Source organism: Trichoderma aggressivum (assembly GCF_033847375.1).
Source record: "Trichoderma aggressivum f. europaeum strain CBS 100526 chromosome Unknown scaffold_008, whole genome shotgun sequence".
Lineage (NCBI taxonomy): Eukaryota > Fungi > Ascomycota > Sordariomycetes > Hypocreales > Hypocreaceae > Trichoderma > Trichoderma aggressivum.
The window spans coordinates 888,906-911,358 of NW_026946374.1; the positions used below are offsets into that span (position 1 = coordinate 888,906).

At 53.4% G+C, this 22,453-nt stretch overlaps 7 protein-coding genes across 7 annotated transcripts; 3 read left to right on the forward strand and 4 right to left on the reverse strand.

Annotated features, from left to right (window-relative positions):
* Positions 1-987: 987 nt before the first annotated feature.
* Positions 988-1,883, forward strand: Triagg1_3109 (uncharacterized protein; the record flags this gene model as incomplete). Its single annotated transcript, XM_062897366.1, has 2 exons — positions 988-1,718; positions 1,787-1,883. 2 exons carry the CDS (start codon positions 988-990, stop codon positions 1,881-1,883), a joined length of 828 nt encoding a protein of 275 aa, XP_062758176.1.
* Positions 1,884-3,177: 1,294 nt separating this feature from the next.
* Positions 3,178-3,723, reverse strand: Triagg1_3110 (uncharacterized protein; the record flags this gene model as incomplete). The annotated part of the gene is made up of 1 exon (XM_062897367.1): positions 3,178-3,723. The coding sequence occupies one exon, from the start codon at positions 3,721-3,723 to the stop codon at positions 3,178-3,180; it is 546 nt and encodes a 181-aa protein (XP_062758177.1).
* Positions 3,724-6,657: 2,934 nt separating this feature from the next.
* Positions 6,658-7,643, forward strand: Triagg1_3111 (uncharacterized protein; the record flags this gene model as incomplete). The annotated part of the gene is made up of 2 exons (XM_062897368.1): positions 6,658-6,955; positions 7,018-7,643. 2 exons carry the CDS (start codon positions 6,658-6,660, stop codon positions 7,641-7,643), a joined length of 924 nt encoding a protein of 307 aa, XP_062758178.1.
* Positions 7,644-8,010: 367 nt separating this feature from the next.
* Positions 8,011-9,940, forward strand: Triagg1_3112 (uncharacterized protein; the record flags this gene model as incomplete). The annotated part of the gene is made up of 2 exons (XM_062897369.1): positions 8,011-8,425; positions 8,511-9,940. 2 exons carry the CDS (start codon positions 8,011-8,013, stop codon positions 9,938-9,940), a joined length of 1,845 nt encoding a protein of 614 aa, XP_062758179.1.
* A 334-nt stretch (positions 9,941-10,274) lies between these two features.
* On the reverse strand, positions 10,275-11,623 carry Triagg1_3113 (uncharacterized protein; the record flags this gene model as incomplete). The annotated part of the gene is made up of 5 exons (XM_062897370.1): positions 10,275-10,349; positions 10,503-10,979; positions 11,034-11,172; positions 11,240-11,274; positions 11,366-11,623. 5 exons carry the CDS (start codon positions 11,621-11,623, stop codon positions 10,275-10,277), a joined length of 984 nt encoding a protein of 327 aa, XP_062758180.1.
* A 2,017-nt stretch (positions 11,624-13,640) lies between these two features.
* On the reverse strand, positions 13,641-18,219 carry Triagg1_3114 (uncharacterized protein; the record flags this gene model as incomplete). Its single annotated transcript, XM_062897371.1, has 4 exons — positions 13,641-15,092; positions 15,153-17,903; positions 17,982-18,084; positions 18,155-18,219. 4 exons carry the CDS (start codon positions 18,217-18,219, stop codon positions 13,641-13,643), a joined length of 4,371 nt encoding a protein of 1,456 aa, XP_062758181.1.
* A 3,267-nt stretch (positions 18,220-21,486) lies between these two features.
* Triagg1_3115 (uncharacterized protein) lies at positions 21,487-22,107 on the reverse strand (the record flags this gene model as incomplete). The annotated part of the gene is made up of 2 exons (XM_062897372.1): positions 21,487-21,708; positions 21,970-22,107. 2 exons carry the CDS (start codon positions 22,105-22,107, stop codon positions 21,487-21,489), a joined length of 360 nt encoding a protein of 119 aa, XP_062758182.1.
* Positions 22,108-22,453: the final 346 nt, after the last annotated feature.

Genomic DNA, 22,453 nt, shown 5'->3' on the forward strand with positions numbered 1-22,453 from the left:
TGTTCGCGTACTCCGTCCTCTCTTGTCCGTGGAGGCCATTTCTGCCGAAGAAGCTCCAGTCATTAACGAAGGCCAATTTAGAAGGTTGAAATGAAGGCATGTATGTCGTGGTTGAATTATCATCATCAAGGACGATGAGCATTTTACAGGTCTAGAAAGACGACGGTAATTAACGACGCATCTCTAGGTGCTGTACTGTGCTCGTACTCTTATGCCGCTACCAAGACGAGCATCTCCGTGCTCATAGACAGATGTTATGAGCGAGAGACGTCTGTCTCGTGGACGGGGACGGGCGCCATTGCTTCAGTCGTTCATGCCCAGTTGCTCACAGCGATTTGCGCTTCCATTGCCTCGTACGGAGGACTCGCACAAAGTGGCCAAGACAGACGCAGGGGTCCCGGCCAATGGGGGAGGTGATCTGTTGCCGCTGCAGGAGCACAAACACACACACACACACACACACAACCCACATGCTGATGTGGTTGCTCATTCGCGCGATGGCCCTGGCCGTTTGCCACACAGTATGGAGCGATGTTGTACCTGCAGATATCAGAGACAGGGGTTGGCTGGTCTCAGGCCCGGGATGGTTCGTGGGTCTTCCATCTTGGCTCTTCTGAGAGGCGGATGAAACTGGCGCGACAAGCATCTCCACCACGACATCCACTTGTGAACCCCCTAGATTGGCATCCGTTCTGGACGCAATTTCCCGGGGCATCCAATGGGTGGCAGTCGAGGTGAGGTTGTTCTTTGGTCGATATGCCTATTAATATGAGGCCACGCTCAGTCGAGGAGCCTTCTTCTTTTTTCCTCTCTTTCTTCCTCAGCCCACTAAGCACAATCGCCAGCTCGCTCTGACTTCGGTCGTCCATTCTTTCAAACAAACCAAACCAGCAAACGAAGCTTTACGCTTTCACACACTCTTTCTCTCAACCAACAAAACTACTTCGTTCTTCTAGAACCACCAAAAAAACAAATAAGACAATCAAGATGCGTTTCACCGTCGCCGCTGCTGTCCTGGCCACCTCGGTCCTCGCCCAGGAGCCCGTCTCCACCGACTACACCACCGAGTTGGTCACCATCACGGCCTGCCCTGAGACCGTCACCAACTGCCCGGCCCGCCAGCAGACCACCTCCGTGGCCACCAACTACATCCCCCTGACCACCTCTACCGTCTACGCCACCTCCATCCACACCATCACCTCGTGTGGCCCTGAGGTCACCAACTGCCCGGCTCACAGCACTGTCCTGTCCACCGAGACTGTTGCTGTTTCCACCACCATCTGCCCGGTCACCGCCACCGCCACTCCCACTGTTGTCCCTACCTCCCAGGTCTGGTCCAACAGCACCGGTGTTGTCTACCCTACCGGCCCCGCTGGCGGTGAGAGCTCTGCTCCCGTCTCCGTCCCCGTCTACAGCATTCCTGCCGTCTCTTCTCCCGTCTACAGCGCCCCCGCTGGATCTTCTCCCGCTGTCACCAGCGGCTATGCTGCTCCTACCGGCGGTGCTCCCGGCGCCCCCATCAGCTCTGCTGCTCCTGTCTGCCCCAGCAGCTCCGTCATTGCCGTGACCAAGAGCTACACCACCGTCCTCACCTCTGTTGAGTACCAGACCGTCGCCGTCGCCTGCCCTACCGCCCCTGCTGGCGGCAACGGCGCTCCCGCTCCCTCCGGCACCGGCGCTGTCCCCCCTACGCCCTCCGGCCCTGCTGGCAACGGAACGTGAGTTTACATATATCCACCCTTTTCGATATTGATATTTGAACTTGATGTGCTAACGCTAAATCCAGCATTGGTGTTCCTCCTCTCGGCAACGGCGCTGGCTCTTTCGCTGGCTCTGCCGTCTTCGCCGCTGTTGCCGGTGTCGCTGCCCTGATCCTCGCTTAAACGTTTCCTTTAAGTCATTTTTGAATTAAAGGCCTGCGGGACATGGCAAACACACACACGACAGGCGCCCCTGAGATCTGGTTGGACATGTACAGAAGTTGAACTAGAACTTTTTATTCAATAATACTAGAGTTTTACGGCAATCGGGATTATACCCCTTGGAGTGTGTATACTTAATATTCTAATTGTACGGGCGTTCGCGGGGACGATTCCCGTCAGACAACCGACTGCGGGTGCTGTCCTGGATGTCTTTTTTGAACGAAGCATTTTTTGGTCACGAACTGAGATATCAACTTAACGACTTGTGCTTTTCTAGCCTTTCTCAAAGATTACACTTTTTACCTTTTTTATACTACCTTGTCCGCGTGCCTCCCATTTCGCCGTGTCATGTCTTGATTCGTATACCTAGCAAATCGTATAGGCCTCGAAAGAGGGAGGGGGGCTGCTCTTGATTCTGAGGAGCGTTTTTTCCCCCTGCTCGCCCGAGCGTATTCAAATGGGTTTGTATGGAGCCCTCCCATGTCGATGCTCATTTCGTAAAGCACCCAACTTGCCTCTGTGGGCATAGCTTGGTGCGAGCGACGGAAATTAGGCCGAAAGAAGGTGACGGCCTCTGCTGATTGGTGGGAGATGGAGATGAAGTACTACGCGACAATGCTGTGCGGGTTTGACACTTGGGGGGAGGGAAGAATAGCTGGCGATCTGTGCGTGACACGTCAATGGAGGGGCATACGGAGTGTTATTGTGTTGGCTGGCAAGGTTGGTATTGGCGTTGATTGTATGGGATTTCTGTTGGATTACGTTAGACGGATGATCCGAGGTGGATGGGAGGGCTGTGCTTTGTGTGAATAGACGTGAGGTTTTTTTTTGGTCGAGGTTTTGGGTTGGGACTGTACTCGTATTGGTTTGATGTGTATTTTTTGGATGTTGGGCTGGTTGGTGATGCTTGTGCGTTTTGCGTTGAATAACATTGTGGCTTATTATGGCTTCCACAGATGTTGGTATCTAAGGTATGTAGTAGCCAGTGAAACAATACGCAGACATTGGTACAGTAGTGACTGAAATACTGCAAGTGTCCGGGTTTCATTATAATGAGAATCTTTCCACACGGGCCAGTTCTGTGGCTACTACAGTGTAGCCGTCAATCAACTACCTTGTGTACATTTCTAAACCGTGTCTAGCATTATCCAACATTGGAATTCTGTGGTTTTGTAGGTTAGCAGCCGACATTTGTGACCTTGTTTCTAAAGCATGAATATCAACTCGACCCATGTGCTTATTTACATACATTTATTCATTCATTCTCCGGCCAAGCCTCAACCTTGAGCCCCCCCCAGATTGCCTTCCACCGCTCCACCTTCTTTTCATAATTCTCCCTCTTCGCAAAGGCCGTGTTCGGCCTAACCACCATGTTGAAGAAATCGGATAGACCGCGAGGCGCATAAAAGATCCATTCCCCGTTCCCGTCCAGCCTCACACCAAGCATCGCGCTTGTAGATATCCACGAGTCAATGCCATCCTCGACGCTCTGGTTAGCCGGACGTGCGAGCCCGAATTTCTTTTCATACCAAAGATGGACGCGGGCCTGGTTACGAATCTCGACCTCGACGGGGATGTCGGCGAAGAGCCGCTTGCCGGCCTGGATGACCACGTCCTCGGCTTCATACGAGAGATCGGAGGCGTCGTGGTAGACGAGATCGTAGTCGTGGATTCCCGTCTCAGGAGGGAGTGATGAGACATTGTTCCAGATGGTTTGTGATAGGGCACCGGCGGCGAGGTACCAGTTGGGCAGGTTAAGTGATGCGGCACGTGTAAGCACAAGAACGAGGGTTGGGTTCATGGACAGGACATTGCGTAGGTGAACGAGCTGTAATTGGATTGGGAGCTGCGCTGGGTTCTTCATTTTTTCTTCTTCATATATTTGGAGCACTCGTATATGCCCGAGGTACTGGCTATAGGAAAAGTTACATTGAAGTCGGAGTTTGTGGAAAAGACCAAGTTTCTAAAATGTCAACTGGTGACACTCCCCGCCTCACGTGATTAACACATTAAACCAGGCCAGCCAAATGCCCTCATCAAAGTTACAATCCAGTCCTTCGTGCTGTATCTGTTGGGCAGTGAAATAGGGGAGCTATTATGTATTATAGTGGGAGAGAGCATGTGTGACCATGGAGGTGGTTGGGCAAGTATTTCGTGTACTGTGCAACTGTGAAACATGCAAACAAACACAATGCGGTAGCACACAAGTTAAGCATCAAGAGATGCGAAACAACGGCCGCACGCTGCCACGTGGGATACCACAATGGCACAAAACACAAAGGCCAATAGTTGGCACTGTTGAGTTCGATATCGGTGACGAGATTCTGTGTCGGGTAGGGTGAGATGGAATGTGGCTCACTGAGTCGTATCGGCCGTATAAGACATGTGCGCCTTTCCTTTCAACTGTGAGAGCGGTCTGCTTTGAGTAGGGGGATTGATGGCAGCGGAGTGTTAGTTGCCTTGGGTACGTTTTTAATATCCTACTGTAGTCTCGCCTTTCTTTCTTTCTTTTTTATCTTGTGACTTCGGGGCCAGAAATGTAGCTACGAGAGCTGATGTCGCATATCTAGCATCGACGATCTTTAACAACGGCAGATGGGATACGGAATGTTTGCATCAAGAGAGTGATTCCGGGACCAACTAATATATCAGAAAGATGTATATAAAGTACATCTGCAATCAATTTGTGCTCGCAGTTGGTCATCGTCGTGATATCGGTGACTGTTGGTAAATGGTCCCTGGGATCCGGTCAGTGCTTGGCATATCCCAAAATTTATATCCAGCTGTCTCTCATTATGAGATATCAGCGTTATCGGTGATACGATGGAGCCAAAGAACTGATTACTGTTACTCCGATGCTGAGCCCGATCTGGTCAAAGCAGAGGGCCGGCCGGGGCAGGACGAGTATACCTCGTATGGAACCCATAATTCATCTCCATCTGCGAATCGCGGTGTATGAAGAGGGGATGAGATGAGAATCAGACTCCGAATGCCGTTTGCTAGACGAACGAGCATCGCAGGAGCATGACTCGCATCGATACGGGCCAGTAAGTAGGGAGCAATTTGGTGTATCGTGCTAGCCAGGAGGTTACGTGTATTTGCTGTATGTGAAGAAGCCATGTGCTGGAAACCACGTGCTGAGATGGGGAGAGTCCAGCTCGAGTGCGTGGTCAAAGAGCCAAGACTTTGTTTCCCCTCTGGATCGAGCTATTTCCCTCCTGTGGCTGTGTTGTAGGGCATGGCGCGGGATGCGTGATGTGACGAAAGTGCATACGTAACGGTGCCCAGAATTGGTGTTTGTTTTCCGCCCAAGGATCATGATGCCAGTAAAGCGCCTCGATGGGAAAGTTGGTTTGTTTTGGTGTGGTTCCATGATGGAAAACATTGGAGATGGATTGTCTCGTCTCGCTTCCTTGGTGGTTTTGTAATAACAATAATAGTATCAGTCGAAAGATGGAGAGGGATACGGAGAAGCGCTGACAGCACTTGGCCGCATTTCCACTGGTGGATAACCCGAATCGAATTCCGCACTCCGTATTCCGTGCTTGAAAACAATGGGAAGATAAAAAAAAAAACCAGATAGATTAACAAAACAATCAAACATGAAGAAAAGAGCTGATGAAATGAACGGGTCGGTGGCTTTGAACACGTCAACACGCCTGAGCCTATCAGCGCCCCGAAACGCAGCTTGGCCACCGAGGAAGGATAAGAAGGATCTGAGGCCATCTCGCACTCGCTAAACATGCCCTTCTAGGCGTGAGGCTTTGACGGGTTTAATCGCTGGTTGGCGGAGGCGCCACGAGGCTCCGCTGCGTGCTGACGGCAGTGCAAGTGACCGCGTCAGTTCCCGATCCTCCGTCCCGAATCCCTATTTTCCCTGTTTTTCGATGCAAACTTGTTCCTTTGCCTCTGCTCGCTCGCACTCGTTTAGCTCTTAGCACAAGATGACAGGGGCAGCATTTCCTCATAAGGGCAAAAAAGGCAAAAAAAAAAAGTGGCTGATGATTAAGGTTGGCGATGCAAACATCAGCCCACCGTGCCATTCTCGGTGCCGAACAAGAGCGAGCAGCGCGTTTCATCCCATAACGAGGCTTATCGCTGCAGAATTGATGCCAACTTGCGAGTCTAATATGCGAGTATGATGCTAGTAGCTGAGCTGAGCCACGATGGCAGCTCCTCTTTGCATTGCTGTGACCGTGGTCGTCAAATCCTCTCAGCGCCTGCGTCAAGCGATGGCAGTGGCGCCACCTCGAGCATGGATCCTTGTGATTTCAACTCGTCTCCCTGGTTTTCTTTGGGCGTTCTTGATAAGGTTATTCGGGATGACGCTGCGTCGTGTCCACGAATGCTTGGAGGCGTAAGGCTGGCCTCGCTTTGGGCTTTGCTGGGCCATGTGGAGATTGCCGAAGGAGTGCCTTGGAACGAGAGCGAGGAGAGACGGGGCAATGGATTGTCCAACGGAGCCGTGCGTGGATCTGGCCCGGACAACTTGGCGTTTGCTGTTGACGACGATAAAGAGACCCCGTTGCCCCCCTTGTGTTACAAGTCGTTGACAAGACAACAAGGGCTCTTCTGCATCTACACAAGAGACACATCCTCCTATTTATATACTTGAACATTGATACCCCCCGAGTCAACAAGCCCCAACAAGAGCAAGTCAACCAACGGACCTATCAGAGAGACGGAGCTCTATCAAATCGGACAATCACGAACCCAACGTCACACCACCATCGCCATGTCTCACCCGCCCCCTGGAACCATCACCTTTGGAAGCGACACAACTTGTAGCTTGGACACCTGCCCCGCGGAATGGAGCATTCTCGGCTATCGTCCCTCGCTCACCGCAAACGCCGTCTTTTGCGTCCTCTTTGGCATCGTTGGAATCGCTCACCTCTATCTCGGCGTGCGATGGAGGACGTGGGGCTTCACCATCCCCGTCATCGTCGGCTGCATCACCGAGATTATCGGGTACATTGGCAGGATAATGCTGTGGAACAATCCCTTTTCCTTCAACGGCTTCATGATCCAGATTGGTAAGACAAGGTCCGATCCTATCCAAGCTTTACCTAGGCTAACTGGTGAATCTCCTGCCCAGTCACCCTCACCACTGCCCCCGTCTTTTACACGGCTTCCATCTATGTGACCCTGTCCAAGTCAATCATGTTTCTCGGCCCGGAACTCTCTCGCTTCAAGCCCCAGCTGTTTTACTACATCTTCATCCCCTTTGATATTGTCTGCCTCGCCCTTCAGGCTGCGGGCGGCGCCATGTCGGCAAACACCACGGGCTCCAACCAAGTCGGTGTCGATGTGTCCCAGGCAGGTCTCAGCCTCCAGGTCATCGTCCTGACCGCCTTCATCGTCACCTTTGCAGACTACATGGTCCGCTACTTTCGGTCTGGCCGCGCCTCCGGATGGGGCTGGCGCCTCACTGCCTTCTTCTCCGGCTTGACGACCGCGACGCTGCTCATCCTGGCCCGTTGCTGCTACCGTGTGGCGGAACTCAAGGACGGATATAGCAAAGGCCTCATCAAGGATCAGACAACCTTCATCATCCTGGAAGGTTCCATTGTCTTCTTGGCGGCCGTTGCGCTTTGCTTTGGACAGCCGGGGCTGGGACTGAAGCGAGAAAGCATTGATGGACAGAAGTGGGAGATGGATACCTCGTTCACTTCACTACGCACGACGGACCAGCGCAAGACGAGTGACGCGCCGATGGTGTAGAGTTTTTGTATGGTTGTGGTGATGGAGTTGGAGCTGCGGGTTGGATTTGCAGCTGGAGTTTGGTATGGAGATGCATTTTGTTTTTTTATTTGTTTGTTTGTTTTTTAGACTGGTTCTTTTTTTTTTGGTAGAGGGATCTTGATAGATGGGCTTCTCGCAAAAAAAGGGATAGGAAGCGTCACGCGTGGGTTTGTCTTTTGATAGCTGCTTTGATATTTTTTTTGATTTTTATTGAGAGGGGAACAAAGACAACTACTGCTTAATGCGTATCAATATTTGGATCAACCATCTATATCCACTACTGCTTCTAATTTATTCCTTTTCCCTCGAGTTGTCGAGCATATTCACAACCACCAACATTTGTCCAATGTGTCTGTCTTATCCGCCCCCCCCCCCCCCCTTATCGCGGGGTCTCAACGGCCCTCCTCGGCCCCGCTCTGCCGCCTTCAAGGCGTGCCGCTTCCGGGAACTTTTGGACCTCGAGCTTCTAATTTTGCCCAACGCCCGCCTGAGCCCCTCCAGAACCCCTCCAGAACAACTAGGACTTCTCCGCACTTCTCGAGATTCTCCCTCCCATTTTATCTTCACCGTCACAACCTGCATGATCTGCTCTTCGACAGCGAGACGGTCGATGACAGCAATCCAGTCTTTGGCATTTACCAGCCCAACTGCTACTACTACAAGAAGAACCAGAACATCACCGTTTTCGACCACCGCCTTCGTCATGGCTCCCCCGCAGGCCGCGCTCGACTTTGTCGACTTTGTCAACTCTTCTCCCACTCGTATGCGTTCCCAGCTTCCCTCCATCATCTTCTGTTGATATTCCCAAGTTTCAAATCCATCCAGACTAACAATTTCCTTTCAAAGCGTACCACGCCGTCAAATCCGCCTCGGCCCTCTTCGAAAAGGCCGGCTTCACCCTCATCCGCGAGCGCGACTCTTGGGCATCGGCCCTCCGCCCCGGCGGCAAGTACTACCTCACCCGCAACGGCTCGTCCATCGTGGCCTTTACCATTGGCCGCAAGTGGCGGCCCGGTAACCCCGTCGCCATCGTCGGCGCCCACACCGACTCGCCCTGCCTGCGCGTCAAGCCCGTCTCCAAGAAGAGCAACGTCGGGTACCTGCAGGTCGGCGTCGAGACGTACGGCGGCGGCATCTGGCACTCGTGGTTCGACCGCGACCTGAGCCTCGCCGGCCGCGTCATGGTGCGCGAGGGCGACAATGTCGTCCAGAGGCTCGTCAAGGTGGACAAGCCGCTGCTGCGCATCCCCACGCTCGCCATCCACCTGCACCGCCAGGCAAGCTTCGAGCCCAACAACGAGATTGAGCTGTTCCCCATCGCGGGCCTGGCCGCCGCCGAGCTCAACAAGAGCAAGCCCGAGGAGCAGCAGCCCGAGGGCGACGACAACGCCATGGAGGAGGACGAGGACTTTAAGCCGCTGGAGAAGATGACGGTGCGCCACCACCCGGCCGTGCTCGACGTGGTTGCCAACGAGGCCGGCGTCGACGTGGCCGCCATTGTCGACTTTGAGCTGGTGCTCTACGACACGCAAAAGTCCGTCATCGGCGGCATCAACGACGAGTTCGTCTTCTCGCCCCGCCTCGACAACCTGGGCATGACCTACTGCTCCGTCGAGGGCCTCATCTCCTCCGTCAGCAGCCCCGACGCCCTCGACGCCGACTCCACCATCCGCCTGACCGTCTGCTTCGACCACGAGGAGATTGGCTCCCAGTCCGCCCAGGGCGCCCACTCCAACCTGCTGCCGTCGGTGCTGCGGCGCCTGTCCGTCCTGCCTGGCAACCGTGACGCCGCCAGCGACGGCAGCTACGAGCACGTCCACCACGAGGGCGAAGAGGCCACGGCCTACGAGCAGACGCTCTCCCGCTCGTTCCTCGTGTCCGCCGACATGGCGCACGCCGTCCACCCCAACTACGCCGGCAAGTACGAGTCGTCGCACCAGCCCGCCATCAACGGCGGCACCGTCATCAAGATCAACGCCAACCAGCGCTACGCCACAAACTCGCCCGGCATCGTCATGCTCCAGGAGTGCGCCCGCAAGGCCGGCGTCCCGCTGCAGCTCTTCGTCGTCCGCAACGACTCGCCCTGCGGCAGCACCATCGGACCCGGCCTGGCCGCCAAGCTGGGCATGCGCACGCTCGACTTGGGCAATCCCCAGCTCAGCATGCACAGCATCCGCGAGACGGGCGGCACTGCCGACGTCGGAAACGCCATCAAGCTGTTTGCCAAGTTCTTTGGCAGCTACGGCGAGATTGAGCCCAAGATCCTGGTTGATTAAATGGGGTTGGGGGTCTGGTTGTGTAGATTCTTTTTTTTATGTTGGCAGAAAGCATACATACATACCTACTACTTTATATAGGCTGCGAGTTAGCGCAACGTAAAGCAAAGCAAAGCAAAGCAAAGCAAAGCATTCATGTGGTAGTTGTTAGTTTCAGGCGTTGACGGGAGGGACTTGGACGGGAAACACGAAACAATGTCTGAAAAATCATCTCCAAGGGACTCATATTGTAAAATCATATACCATGACTGTGCCCCATTTAGACATTGGCTCAACAAAATGGTACAAAAAGGGTCGAAAAGCCGATATGCTCATTGTGTACTACTTCTACTCGTTATTCGCTGCGTGTAAGCCCCCCTGTCTTTGCCGCCATGACATCGTCATCATCATCATTCAAAGAGTTGTGTGTCTAGCTATTATAACAATACAGTATGCATAACATCAAAATTGGATCCCGAAATGCTTCATTTCCTATTCCCGAGATTTGGAAAAGACAAAAAAAACCATTAAAACAAATCAAACACAGATATAGTCAAACAGAAGCCACCTCGCTGTGTCATACCTGTTTATCCACCTCCTCCGTATAAGTGCTCCTTAATGACGATACCGGCGCCGGTGCTGGACTTGACAAAAAGACTCTAGAAGGAGAATCTACATCACTGATAGCGAGAAAAACAGCCTTGTCTCCTTCATTCCCGGCGACATGATCAGGCGTGTTGCCTCTTGTTTCCACCACGACGCTCTCCTGAGAAGCAGCCACCGTCACTGCTGCGTCTGATCTAACCGACAGCACTGACGATTCCTGCGACAACGCCGGCACATGAGGGATCGAGTCCACGCTCCGAACCCGAGTGTGTGTATTCGTCCGTGCCGCGTGGGCAAATGTATTCGCTCGTCTGCGCGTCGTGGTCGATGGCGGGAGGGGCTTGCGCTGGAGTTGGGAGAGGGGGACGGAGGTTTGGCCGGTGCGCAGCTTGTACCCTGCGAGGCCGAGGCGTAGACGGAGGATTTCTGCCTTCTGAACGGGCGGAAGTGACGCCTTGTTAATTGACAATTCTTACTATACGAAGGACATGGGAAGGAAGATGTTTACCTCTCTGGCTTGCTCCCTAGTCAAAGCTCGAGGCCTCGTGGCAGCTAGCAAAGTTGTGGTCGCTGTTGCATCTGGCTCTGTTGCCGTCGTCCAGGAAGCATCTCCGGCCGAGCTATCGAACAGGGAACTTGTCTCGAGACTGGGTGACCTCGATCGCGTAGCCTACACATATTTCTCCGTCAGCAACAGTACAGCGTCAAGCCAACCGCGCAGGCCAGACGTCTTGTTGTTCTTGTTTCAGCTATTACGTGGAATAGCATGGCCAAAGAACGGCAAGAATGCAAGAAACATCAAGATAAAGTAAACAAAAGGAAAAAAAAAAGCCTGCTCACCCCATCAACACACGTCTTCTTCGGCACGGGACTCTCATCCACCACTTCCTCGTCGTCTTCCCCCGCAGTCCGCTTCTTCCCCTTTGACGACTCGCTCCCAATCAATGGGCTGCTCACTAGCAGAGCCGACGGCGTCAACAGCATTGACGATCCCATCATGATCATTTTGCTTGCGATTGGTGTTGTTGACAGCGCCGCGTTCGCGTCCAGAGAGCCGAGCACGGCGCGTCGTTTCATGGGCGACGAGGCAGCTTCCATTGCGTTTCTAAGCAGCTCAAAGTCTAGACAAGAGGAAAATATCTCTGAATGAACAAAGCCAGAGCGCGGCAAGACAGAAAGATATGTCGCGCCTACTGGTGGGGGGTGTTGTGTTAGCGGCAGCGCAAGATCGCGTGTGCGAGGATGCGCAGAGGAATCGACACAGAACGGCACCAGTATGTATATCGATTGATACGCTTGGTGTACGATTGTTCCCACTGGAGAAGTAGCATGCAATGCAATTGGCGTGTCCAAAGCACCAAAGACGTCGTGAAAGCCCGTTGAATGCCGAGCACTCGAGTTTTGTATTGTCCCGTCTTGGAGACGGCACGACACAACAGCCCAAGGGGACGCAAGCTCAATGGAGATGGATGATGGTAGCTCGCAAATCACCACTCAATCGACAAGCAAAGTAGAAAAATTCAACTGCAACGCGACGCAGATGACAGAAACGACGAGGATGCTGCCAAAGAAGAAAAAGATGGTGATGGAATCAAAAAAGTAAATAAACCCCAGAACGCTCATCCATGTCCCCCCTCCGGCTCGGCTTAGAGCGAAACGAGAACCAACCTCGTTCCTCACGCGGCTTGTCCAGGCGCGACCGCAACCCCGAACGCCCCACCTGCCCTGCCCGCCGCGAAAGCACAGGAACGGAGAGCAACGGGGTTGTACCTTTGTACCTTTGTACCTTTGTACCCTTGTACCTTTCCCCCCTCCTCGTTCTTTGCTTTGCTCTCCCCCTCTCGAACATTGAAGTTATTACTCGTACAAGTACTGTAGCTATGGACTCCAGAAAGACGCCAAAAAAAAAAAGAGCTCTCCATTAGTAGTAGGTTGACTACCTAAACCATCTCCCACCCGTCCTTACCACATCAAGTCTAGCCCCCCCTTCCCACAGTCGCCGCGTCTTTCCTTCCCGCCAAAACGGAACCGTGTCGTCGGGATGGGGCTCCCCCTCCATCCCCCATCAGGCCTAGCGCCAAACCTCGAAACCACGACCAAACGACGGGCAGTGGGGAAAAAAAGAAAAGCTTCTTTGACAGTCTCGGCACTAAAGTGGGAAAATGGAAAGAAACCACACACACCAACAAACAATCTAACCTAAGCATGCAGACTCCATTGATCTGATCTGATCCCCCATCGGCCATCGGATCCGGTCACATGCACAAACACCAGGGCAGAACTTGCTATCCTTACGTAACCAAGACCGCGCAACTTCTGGCTCTCTATAGGTGTAAAATGTAAAGTGTATAACAGAACAATAATTGAAAAGACGTCAGCTGTTGGACTTGGGACGGAGTCAATGCCGTTTTCCTCAACTCCCTTCTTGAGAATGTGACAATGTCATGGAAACGGACCAGCTAGCCCATCTTACATCAACATCATTGCAAGCAAGACATGCACGACACAAGAGCAAAAGACACAAATCTCGTAGAATTCTCACTTGTTCCGAATTAGACTCATATTCGTTCATGTAAATTGCTATATTATCCACCGGTCCTCGCAAATCCCTCTCCCGCCTCGTCACGTTAAAAAAAAAAAGCAACAACTTGAAAAGAAAACGGCCGTGGCAAAAGAAAGAGAAAATGGCCTCTAAAGCCACGCGTGTTTCCGCTCAATAGAATCCGTTGCCACCTTGTCCCAACGCCAGTCGCGCCTCCCTTGCTCTGGGATTTTTTTTCTTTATTTTTTCTTTTTTTTTCCTTTTCTGAATTGTGAACCCCCATTCTTCGCCTGTTGTCCAATAAACAAACCACTGCGATATCAGTCATATCATAACGCTGGGTATATATCCTGGGTCCTGGGCTCCAAAGAAACAAAAACCGAGATAGAGAGACGTAAAATGGAACAAGTGGATAAAACGAGGAGGGGAACAAAACTGGTATATATAAAAGATCCTTTGACTCTTTGCTTTTTCCGGAACGGTATACGTATGGTTGTTCTCCAAGTTCAAATCGCTTTCGCTAAGGGGAGGGACAAAAATAGATAAAAACAAAAGACAAAAAACTGTTTGCTTTCAGCAGTCCATCGAGTAGTGGTTCAGATCAAATTCGAACGGCTTTGTAAAGTCGGTTTGGATAGAATCCCAATCTGGAACGCCCGGCCGTCTATTTAATAGAACTGGTTTGAGCAAGGCCAAGGCTTCGTCGGGCAGACTTCCGTCATGATTAGCAGCGTGAAAGTCTCCCATGTAATCTCGGTCCAGGCTGTGCCAAAACATTGAAATGTCAAGTGCAGCACCTTCGGAAATATCACTGTTGGGCTCGCTCTCCTTGCCCGAGTCTGGCGTGCCCTTTGGCGTGAGCAGCTTGAGTATCTTGGCATCATGGCTGGCAGTTGGCAGTCCATGTTCAAACCCCAAATTCTGGAGTAACGTCTGAGGGTCAATGGTCGAGCTGGCCCATGGATCCACCTTCGCAACGTCACTGGCCTGCTTGCCGTCACCGGGCTTTGCGCCTGTATCCGACTTGACACCAGCCTTGGCATCTTTGCTCATTGAGCTGACCGACCTCTTCATGCCTGTGCCATCCTGGGACATGGGCGTGCCGGCAAGGTTTCCGGAACCCTGGCCCTGCTTCGACGTGGATGCGCTCATGGCTTGGGCACCATCCACAGGCTTCTGCTCCCTTTTGACGCTGCCGTCAATTTCCAAGCCCAACGCCAGCGCCAGGTTCTCTTGCAAGAATTTGACCGGATCCTCCTTGGGTTTGGTATGCTCTTCCTCGATGTGATTCTGTAGTGCTTGCTCGGTATGGAAGCCAACATAAGACATGTCGCAGTCGGGCTCAGTGCAGAGGATGACGGGCTTCGGGGTGCCCTGAGGGCGGCGCATATCGGGGGAGACATTCTTTGCGATCTGTGGCGAGGGGGTGGCTCCCTGAGATGACTGGCCAGACTGTTGTCCACTGGCAATCTTTTGCTTCTTGCGAGCGGGCGGTAGCTGCAGGTTGAGGTCCTTCGGCTTGCTCATGTAGTTTGGGTTACCATGAGGCGAAGTTGCCCCGAATGGGAAAGGCGGTTGGGTTGTCGTCGGCGCAGGCGGGGGCTGGCCTGCTTTGTTGGCCTGCTTCTGCTGATTCAACTTGTTCAACGCCTGCGCATTCTTCTCTAGGTTGGCAGCGTTCAACGGAGCGGGGTGTGCTTGCTGGTTCTTTTGCTGCGCCTGCTGTTGAGCCTGTTGAGCCTGTTGAGCTTGTTGCTGAGCCTGCTGTTGGGCCTGCTGCTGTGCCTGCTGCTGCTGCTGCTGCTGTAGAGATAATTGCTTCATTTGTTGTTGGCCCTGCTGCTGACCTGGCGCCTGCGCACCGGGCTTCATCATGTGCCGGCCTATGACGCTGGCCGCCAAGTCCTTGGCCATACTCTCAAGCATAGCGCGAGCTTGGTCCAGATCGGAGGAGCGGATGCTGAACACATCCTTCATTGCCTCCATCTGTTCGCCATCTACGTGCTGCTTAATGATACGCAATCGCTATGATCCAAAGTTAGCATGAATCCTGGGGAACAAGAGCATTCCTAGCAATCAACTTACAGTTCTAAAGAACATCTTGGCACGCGCATCATCTTGTGTGATGGAGTACCATTTGCTCAGTCCACGCCCGACCTTGCTCATGTCCGAGACGATTCGCTTCAGCTTCTGCGCGGTTTCCGCATATTCTTCGGGGCCCATTGGAATATCCACCATCTGCTCTTGACTGAATTGCCTTTGCTCCTCTTGCCCAATAAGCTTGAGGCGGTTGAGGGATTCGCCAGCAGCTCCTGTGCTCGCGGCCGCCGGCACCTTGCCGTGGTTCTTCAGGATCTGTTCATATCTAGCTCTCTGTTCGGGAGTCAAGGATGCTTCCTGCTGAGGCGTAAGCGGTGTAAAGTTGGAGAACTTGGGCCCCATCCTCTGGATTGGCTGTTGGGCTGGCTGTGGCGGTGCCGCTGCCGGTCGTGCGACGGGTGTAGGAGCCTTTGCGCCAGCAGTATCAGCACTGTCGTCTGGATTAGGACGCTTGAGATTCTTCGGGGGCTGGGGTTGGTTGTTGCGCGTCTGAGTCTGGTTTGCATTTGGCTGCTGCTTCTGGTTGTTCGCTTGCATCGAGGCAGTCTGGCTCATGGCATTTGGCATCGTCTGCGCCTGAGTTTGGGGAGTGAGATTGGGTTGGGGCTGCTGCTGCTGCTGCTGCTGCTGCTGCTGCTGAAGCATCATAGGACCTTGGACCCCAGCCATGTGGTTGGGCGTAGGTTGTTGCTGGTTAGCCTGAGCTTGCGCCGCCTGAACCTGCTGGACTCTCAACTGCTGCTGCTGCTGCTGCCAGCTAGTCCTCTTCATCTGGAGAATCATATTCCGGAGTTGATCGTCGGGGACGTTGACCAACCCAGGTTTCTGACTGCGAATATGCATCATCTCCTGAGCTGATACCTGAAGCAGCTGTGGCGGTATATTGCCTGGCATCGGTCGCTGCATATTCGCTTGCTGGTTAGCAGCCATCTGCATGGGAATACCTGAATTCATGTTGAGAGCCTGTCCGGGCTGCTGGGGTAGATTGCCCGCCCGCCTCTGCATAAGGACCTGGAATTGCTTCTGCTGGAAAGCCAGTAGCTGATTGCGGACATGTGGTTGAACGTTGTTGTTGTTCTGGGTGATCCACGCCTTCAAATCTCTCCATTTCTTAACCTCTACGGGCAAGCCATTGATTTGGTTGATGATGTTGGGAGGCAAATCCATCGAATCCATCAAGAGCGCAAGCTGGGGGCCTTGCGGCGGTCCCATGCGTCCCATCTGCATTGTCTGTTGCTGGTTGCCTACACCAGCGCCATTCCCTTGAGGCATGGCCTGAGGACCGGGGCCCACGTTGGCCCCCATTGGACCAAACTGGTTCGGAGGACGATTGGCCATCTGTTGCTGCATCATCTGGTTCCCATTCATCGCTTGCATCTGCTCCTGGCGCTGACTCTGCCACCGCCGCAGAACCTCGGTGAGCTTCTCCTGGGGGAGGCCATTGATGGCTTGCCTTTGTTCCGGGGTCATGTTGGCAAGCATGGCATTGAACGCGGCATTGTTGGGCCTTTGGATTCCTTGGTGAAACCGCTGGTCACCAAATTGGACGCCAGCTTGGCCCATGCCCTGCTGTGCCATGGGGTTGATGCCACCAGGCCTTGTTACGGGCGTATTCAGCGTGTTCATGCCTGGGCTCTGCGATGTGGCCATGCCTTGCCCCATTTGCTGATTCTGCATCTTCATTTGTGCCTGAGCCTGCAAGGCCTGGGACTGCTGAGCGGCTTGGTTTAGCTTGGCCTGCTGTGGCTGCTGTTGTTGCTGGCCGGCGCGAGGCGTCTGATTCTGTACCTGCTGGTTGGGAATATTTTGGTTTCCAGGCTGAGGAGTGGCGTTTCTTCCAGCGCCGTTGCTTGCCGGTACGACGACTTGGCCCGCCTGTTGGGCCATTAGGCCGGTCATTTGCTGATCCTTGATGCTCTCCATGTTGGGAGTAAACTGTGAAAAATCGTGAGCGGAGATGGACTGCGGGTCAGCATTGATCATATTCTGCCTCTGCTGTTGGAGTGATTGCTGGCTATGCTGCTGCTGCATCATGGCGGCCTGAGGGTTGGCTTGGTTCACAGGACCACCTTGCTGAAATCGGCTGTTCAGGGACGACTGCTTGAGAGCTTGAAAAGCCTGATGTTGGTACCACCAAAGAAGGGGGTCCTTTGCCTGGGCGTGGAATTCGGCAAGCTGCTGAGCGCTGAGCCTCGATTGCAAGTGCATTCGTGTGCTGGCTCTCTGCTGTTCCGTAGCTTGGTTCATCATCTTGGTTGCAAGTTCGTTCACCTTGGTCCTATCAGCAGGTCCCAGCCTCGCCATCTCAACAGAGAGTGTTGGCCTATTGGGAGCGCCCGGCATGCCCATGGCCTGTTGATTAGGCCCCATGCCGCGGCCGCCTTGATTTGCCATGCCCATGGCGATTTGTTGTTGTTGCTGAAACAGTGGCTGTTGAGGTTGCTGGGGCTGCTGCTGCTGGGGCATCTGGTTTCCCTGCATGGTTTGCATATGCTGAAATCCCTGTTGAGGAGCCTGCCCAGCACCACGTCCTATCTGAGCTTGCAACATCAGCGCCTGTGCTTGGGCTTGTGCTTGGGCCTGAGCCTGTGCCTGAGCTTGAGCCTGGGCCTGAGCATGAGCATGGGCTTGTGCTTGGGCGTTGGCGTTGATGCTATTCTGAAGGTTAGGCTCATTTGCTTGTCGCTTCTTGAAAAAGTCCATGATTTTGCCAGCCATGGCTTGGTCGTATTGCTCCTAAATTCATCATGTTAGCCAAAAGGGGTTCTCCTTTCTCTTCTCCTTTCTTTTTCGTTGGGAGCAGTCGGTACGCACTTTTGTAGCTGATTTGTGAAACACTTCTCGCTCGAATTGGCAACCAAAATCAGTCGCCCGGTTGTAATCGAGGCCACCCATTGCCAGGGAGATATTAGATATTCTAAAGATCAAAGTTAGTTTGGTTAAACTTTTATCGGCAATTTCCGCAGACCAAGATTTGGGGTACGTACAAGTCCAAGGTTTTGCCCATTCGCTCATTGGCAGAGAAACTTGATTGCCACGTCATGCCATTCATTGGTGGTGTATTTTGCTGGATATTCTGAAAAACCATTTGCTGTAGCTGGTTGGGCGTTGGCTTTCGCATTTGTTGAGGAATCATCGGGCCTCCCCCAGCCATGTGCTGCATATTGGCAGCCATGGCCGCTTGAGTTTGCGCCAGACACGCTCCAAGCCGACTCGGAAGCTAATTGCTAACCCAAGTAGTCGGACTGTATCGAATATCGCGATGGAGGTTGATTCGGGAGAGAATCGACTGGTCGATGTTTTGGGAAGGTAGTTCTTTTTTTGGGGGGCCAGATACGGTGCCGGTGAGATAAGGTGGGCGTGCCGACGAGCAGATGGACGTCTCCTAGGCCGATAAGCAAGTAGCCGCCAAAGGGTATGCTGCAAGGTGCCCTCGATGGCCCTCTAAAGCTGCGTATACTATCCCCGTAGGGGATGCACCCTCGCAAATTCTTGGGCCGCGATCGGGACAGACAGTCGGGTCGCACATGCGCTCGATATCAGAGGTGGATATGAGCTGGAGAGGGAGCGCGGCGTGTGTGGTGAGTCCCGGGTTCCAGGCGCTAACGTATGGATGTTGTGGTGGTAAACAACAAGGCTCGCCTCAAATGCGTTGCAAAAGAGCTGACGGGAGATGGCTGGCGATGGAATTCCGAGCCAAGGTCGACGGAGATCGCCGAATGGGGGATATCGATGTGTCGTCGACGTTGTGAAAGGGCAGAGTCGGCGGGTAAGCAGCGAGAGGAATATGACGGGCTGCCCAGCAGAAATTGTTGTGAGCGGCCGGTCAAGACACGAGAGTGGCGGATGGCGTGAATCCAAGGCGGAATCTCGAAACGGAAGCGGGAATCGAGAGGGAAAGAGTGGAGAGAGAAACGAAGAGAAGCTGTGCGAGAAGACAAGAGCAAAATGGCTTCCGCGACAGGGTTGAGAAGGCGAGAGGAGGGAAGAATGAGGTGAATGTGACAAGGCGGGAGAGGAGGGATTGTAGGGCGAAGAGAGAGCAGTGGGAAAATCGATGGAAATCCAGGCTTGGGGTAGGAGGAGAGAGCCTAATTCCACTACCTGTTGGGGGGGTACGTAGGTACCTGCAACTCGGCATCTTGCTGCAAAAGGTACATGCAAAAGGTACATGTACCAGGTACCGCATCGCACCGCACGGGACACAGGCCACACAGGCCACAGGCCACAGGGCAGCAGAAGATTCAACTTTTGGAACTAAACCTTACGGGCGACAAGGCGGCTCACCTCCCGCCTGACCATTTGCATTTGATCAGGTCTCTCTGACTTGGCACTCACTTGGCACACCACAAATCACAAGCCCGCCGCCAGCACCGATTCCCGCGACGACAAAGATACGATGCCGATCTGGACGAGTCCCAAGCGCGGAGATTTCAGAGGGTAAAAAACAAAAGCGACAGCGACCTGGATGGACATGGAGCCTCGCCGCCAAGAGCGAGGGAGAATGGGCGGTGCCGCTTATGAGCAGCGACGTGTACATGCCCAGCTAGCGCTGTATTAGAGTTGCAACAGGCAAAGCCATGCCACGGTCCTGTCGACGCCTCGATTCGCGGCCCTATCATCAACGACGGCATTGCTCCTCTTGCTCCCTACCAGTCCCGTCAGTCCAGCCCAGATTGCCGCATCGCCAGTGCATGTGTCAGTGCAGCATCCAGCCAGCCAGCCAGCGACGGGTACCCAAGCAACGACGCCCGGTATGGATACATGCGTGGATCATTCGGGGGAAAAGCTTTTGAGCCTGGCCTGGCTTGGCCTGGCAGTTGTCTGGCGCCTGGGTCGTGCAGTCCTGATCGAATTGTAGTAGGGCTTGGACAGATTGAGGCCAAACAGAGGCGTGGAAGCCTTCTCGCGGCGAGTGGACCAGTCCAGGATCCCATGTCCCTGTCGACATCCCTGTCCGGCTATCCACTCAGATTAATCCCTGGACCTGGCACTTGCTACTAGGGTCGCTAGTAGGGATCCAACACCAGCTAGTCCTCCGTGGCAGTGGCTCTTCTGGTATTACAAGTACTCGTCTTATTTGAGCGCGTTGGCGTTTGTGCCTCTTGCTGAGCAACGAGTGAGCGAGCGATAAGCAGCTGTGCTGTGCAGCAGGCGAGAATTGAGACGAAGAGACTGCGAAGACCATTCCAACTATAGCACTCGTACGAGCAGACAAGCACTCCCGACTCAGGTAGAGCAGAGCAGGGTTGCCCAAGTGTGAGATTGAGCCCAAGAGGTAGGTATGAAGCAAGATGGGGTCTCTCTCTACCAAGTCAGACTCGCCATTGTCACGGATCATGCAGGCGGGCTGCAGAGCACCAGGCACATCCCTTGGTAGTGCTCTACCTGCAGAATTCAATCATCAAGTGGCCATCCTACAGTAAACATTCGCATCGCCGTTGGAGAAAAAGGAACTGGACAGGACCAGGTTGGGTGGGTTTGTCCAGAGGTACCTTGTGCTGGGAATGCTGGCAGTGTGCTAGCAGGTACATGTAGACCCAGGTCTAGCGCAATGCATGGGCACCACCACGCAGCGCCTGTGGTTGCTCGACCCCTCTTCTCTTTTTTTCTGCTTCTTAAACCTAGAGGCAGAGGCTTGTGAGTGGAAGTCGTGCTTGTACGTGTCCAAGTACAGTTCTCCCCTGGTAGAGAAATGTACCAGGGAGATAAACGGCGATGACCACCTTGTAGGTCGAGTACCGCCGCTGCGAGATGGGTTTTTGGGATACCGACACATGTACTGCACTGCAGAGTAGTACCTACTCGTACCTACTCGTAGGAGAGGCCCGTAATTGGCAGAAGCCGTGCAGGTGATCTGCCTCATCGCTCAAGGCGACTCGTGCTAGGTAAGACGTTGGCACTAGACGCGTCATGGAGAAGTGCCCTCAGGAACCGTAGGATTGTAGCAAAAGTGTACAATAAGAAGAGCAAGTCTCTTGTTTTCCGTGCCCTACGAGTCATCAGGCAAGGAACCCCAAGACTCAGCCACATCCCGTTACCGAAAGGCTCTGGACTTGGCGGGCGAGGTGTTGCGACAGGGCAACAGATGAGAGTTTGATGGCACCAGACAAGCACAGATGCCCAACAGGCATACTACCTTAAGTACTCGTACCTACCCTCTTGTGCTCGTACCTACATCTTGGTACTTCTTTGGCAAGTAGCGGTACTACCACAAGCTACAGGTATACCTACTGGCAAGGTGCTAGACAGGCAGAGACTAAAGTATAACTGACTGATGCATTTTTTTTTTTTGAACTGTCCGACTCCAGGTTCATCATCAGAAGAAGAAAGCGCCAGATGGCTTGTCCTTGCCGCTCCCCCCCTTCTTCTCCTCCTCCTTCTTCTTCTCCGTCTTCTTCGTCTTCTTCTTCTCTTCCCCCGTATCTGCCGAGGCGAGTCTCAAGGTCAGATGATAGCGCTGGTAGGGCTCTTCGGATGTTCCCCCCCACTGAATCTCATTGGTCCGTGGCCGTGCTTGACAAGGGGGAGGTTTCCCATACTTGCACGTTAGCAGCCTCTGTTGGACTTTGGCGAGCCTTTCAAGATAAAGTTAAGGTAGTAGGGAAATGAGTAAGGCATACAAACCCAATTTGTCTTTTCTCTGCTCTTCACGCCGCTCCAATTTGAGCTGCACTTGACATTGAAAAGTCAGCGTCCGCAAAGTTTTAAGTCGTCCGATAAGGTGCACGTAGGTCAAGGCACTCGTACTCGTAGCTGGTACCCGGGGAATAGGATGAGCTCTCCGCAACAAGGAACTTACTCGTGCACAGTACAAGGAGAACAAGGAGAACGTCTGGTTCAATTGCTTCATGTCATGTTGCTTCTCATCCCGGGTGGTGGTGAGGTGGAAGAAGCAATCAGGGAACATTCCGGAGCCCCACGCGCATCGGCTCTGCATGACTTTTGACTTCTACTGTTTCAGCTTTCCACCTCCCAATCTCAGAAACATGGGAGACGGAACGTTTCTTGTCTGTTGCTGCGCTGCCCACTCTATGCCGTTTGAGGCAAGGGTGCGAAAAGGCTCATGGCCGCCACACAGCTCCGGAAGCTGATCAAAAACAGCACGCACATCCTTTACGATTTCCATACCGTGCAGCTACCCCGAGCTGGGAATAGCCAAAGGCAGCCGCCGCCCGCGGCTTCTCCCAAGGCTGCCTGGGGGCCCTGCGATCGAATTGATGTGATGCCACGGGCACGGAGTCGCTTGGTGCTAGTGTATGTGTCGTGTGTGTGTGTGTGTGTGT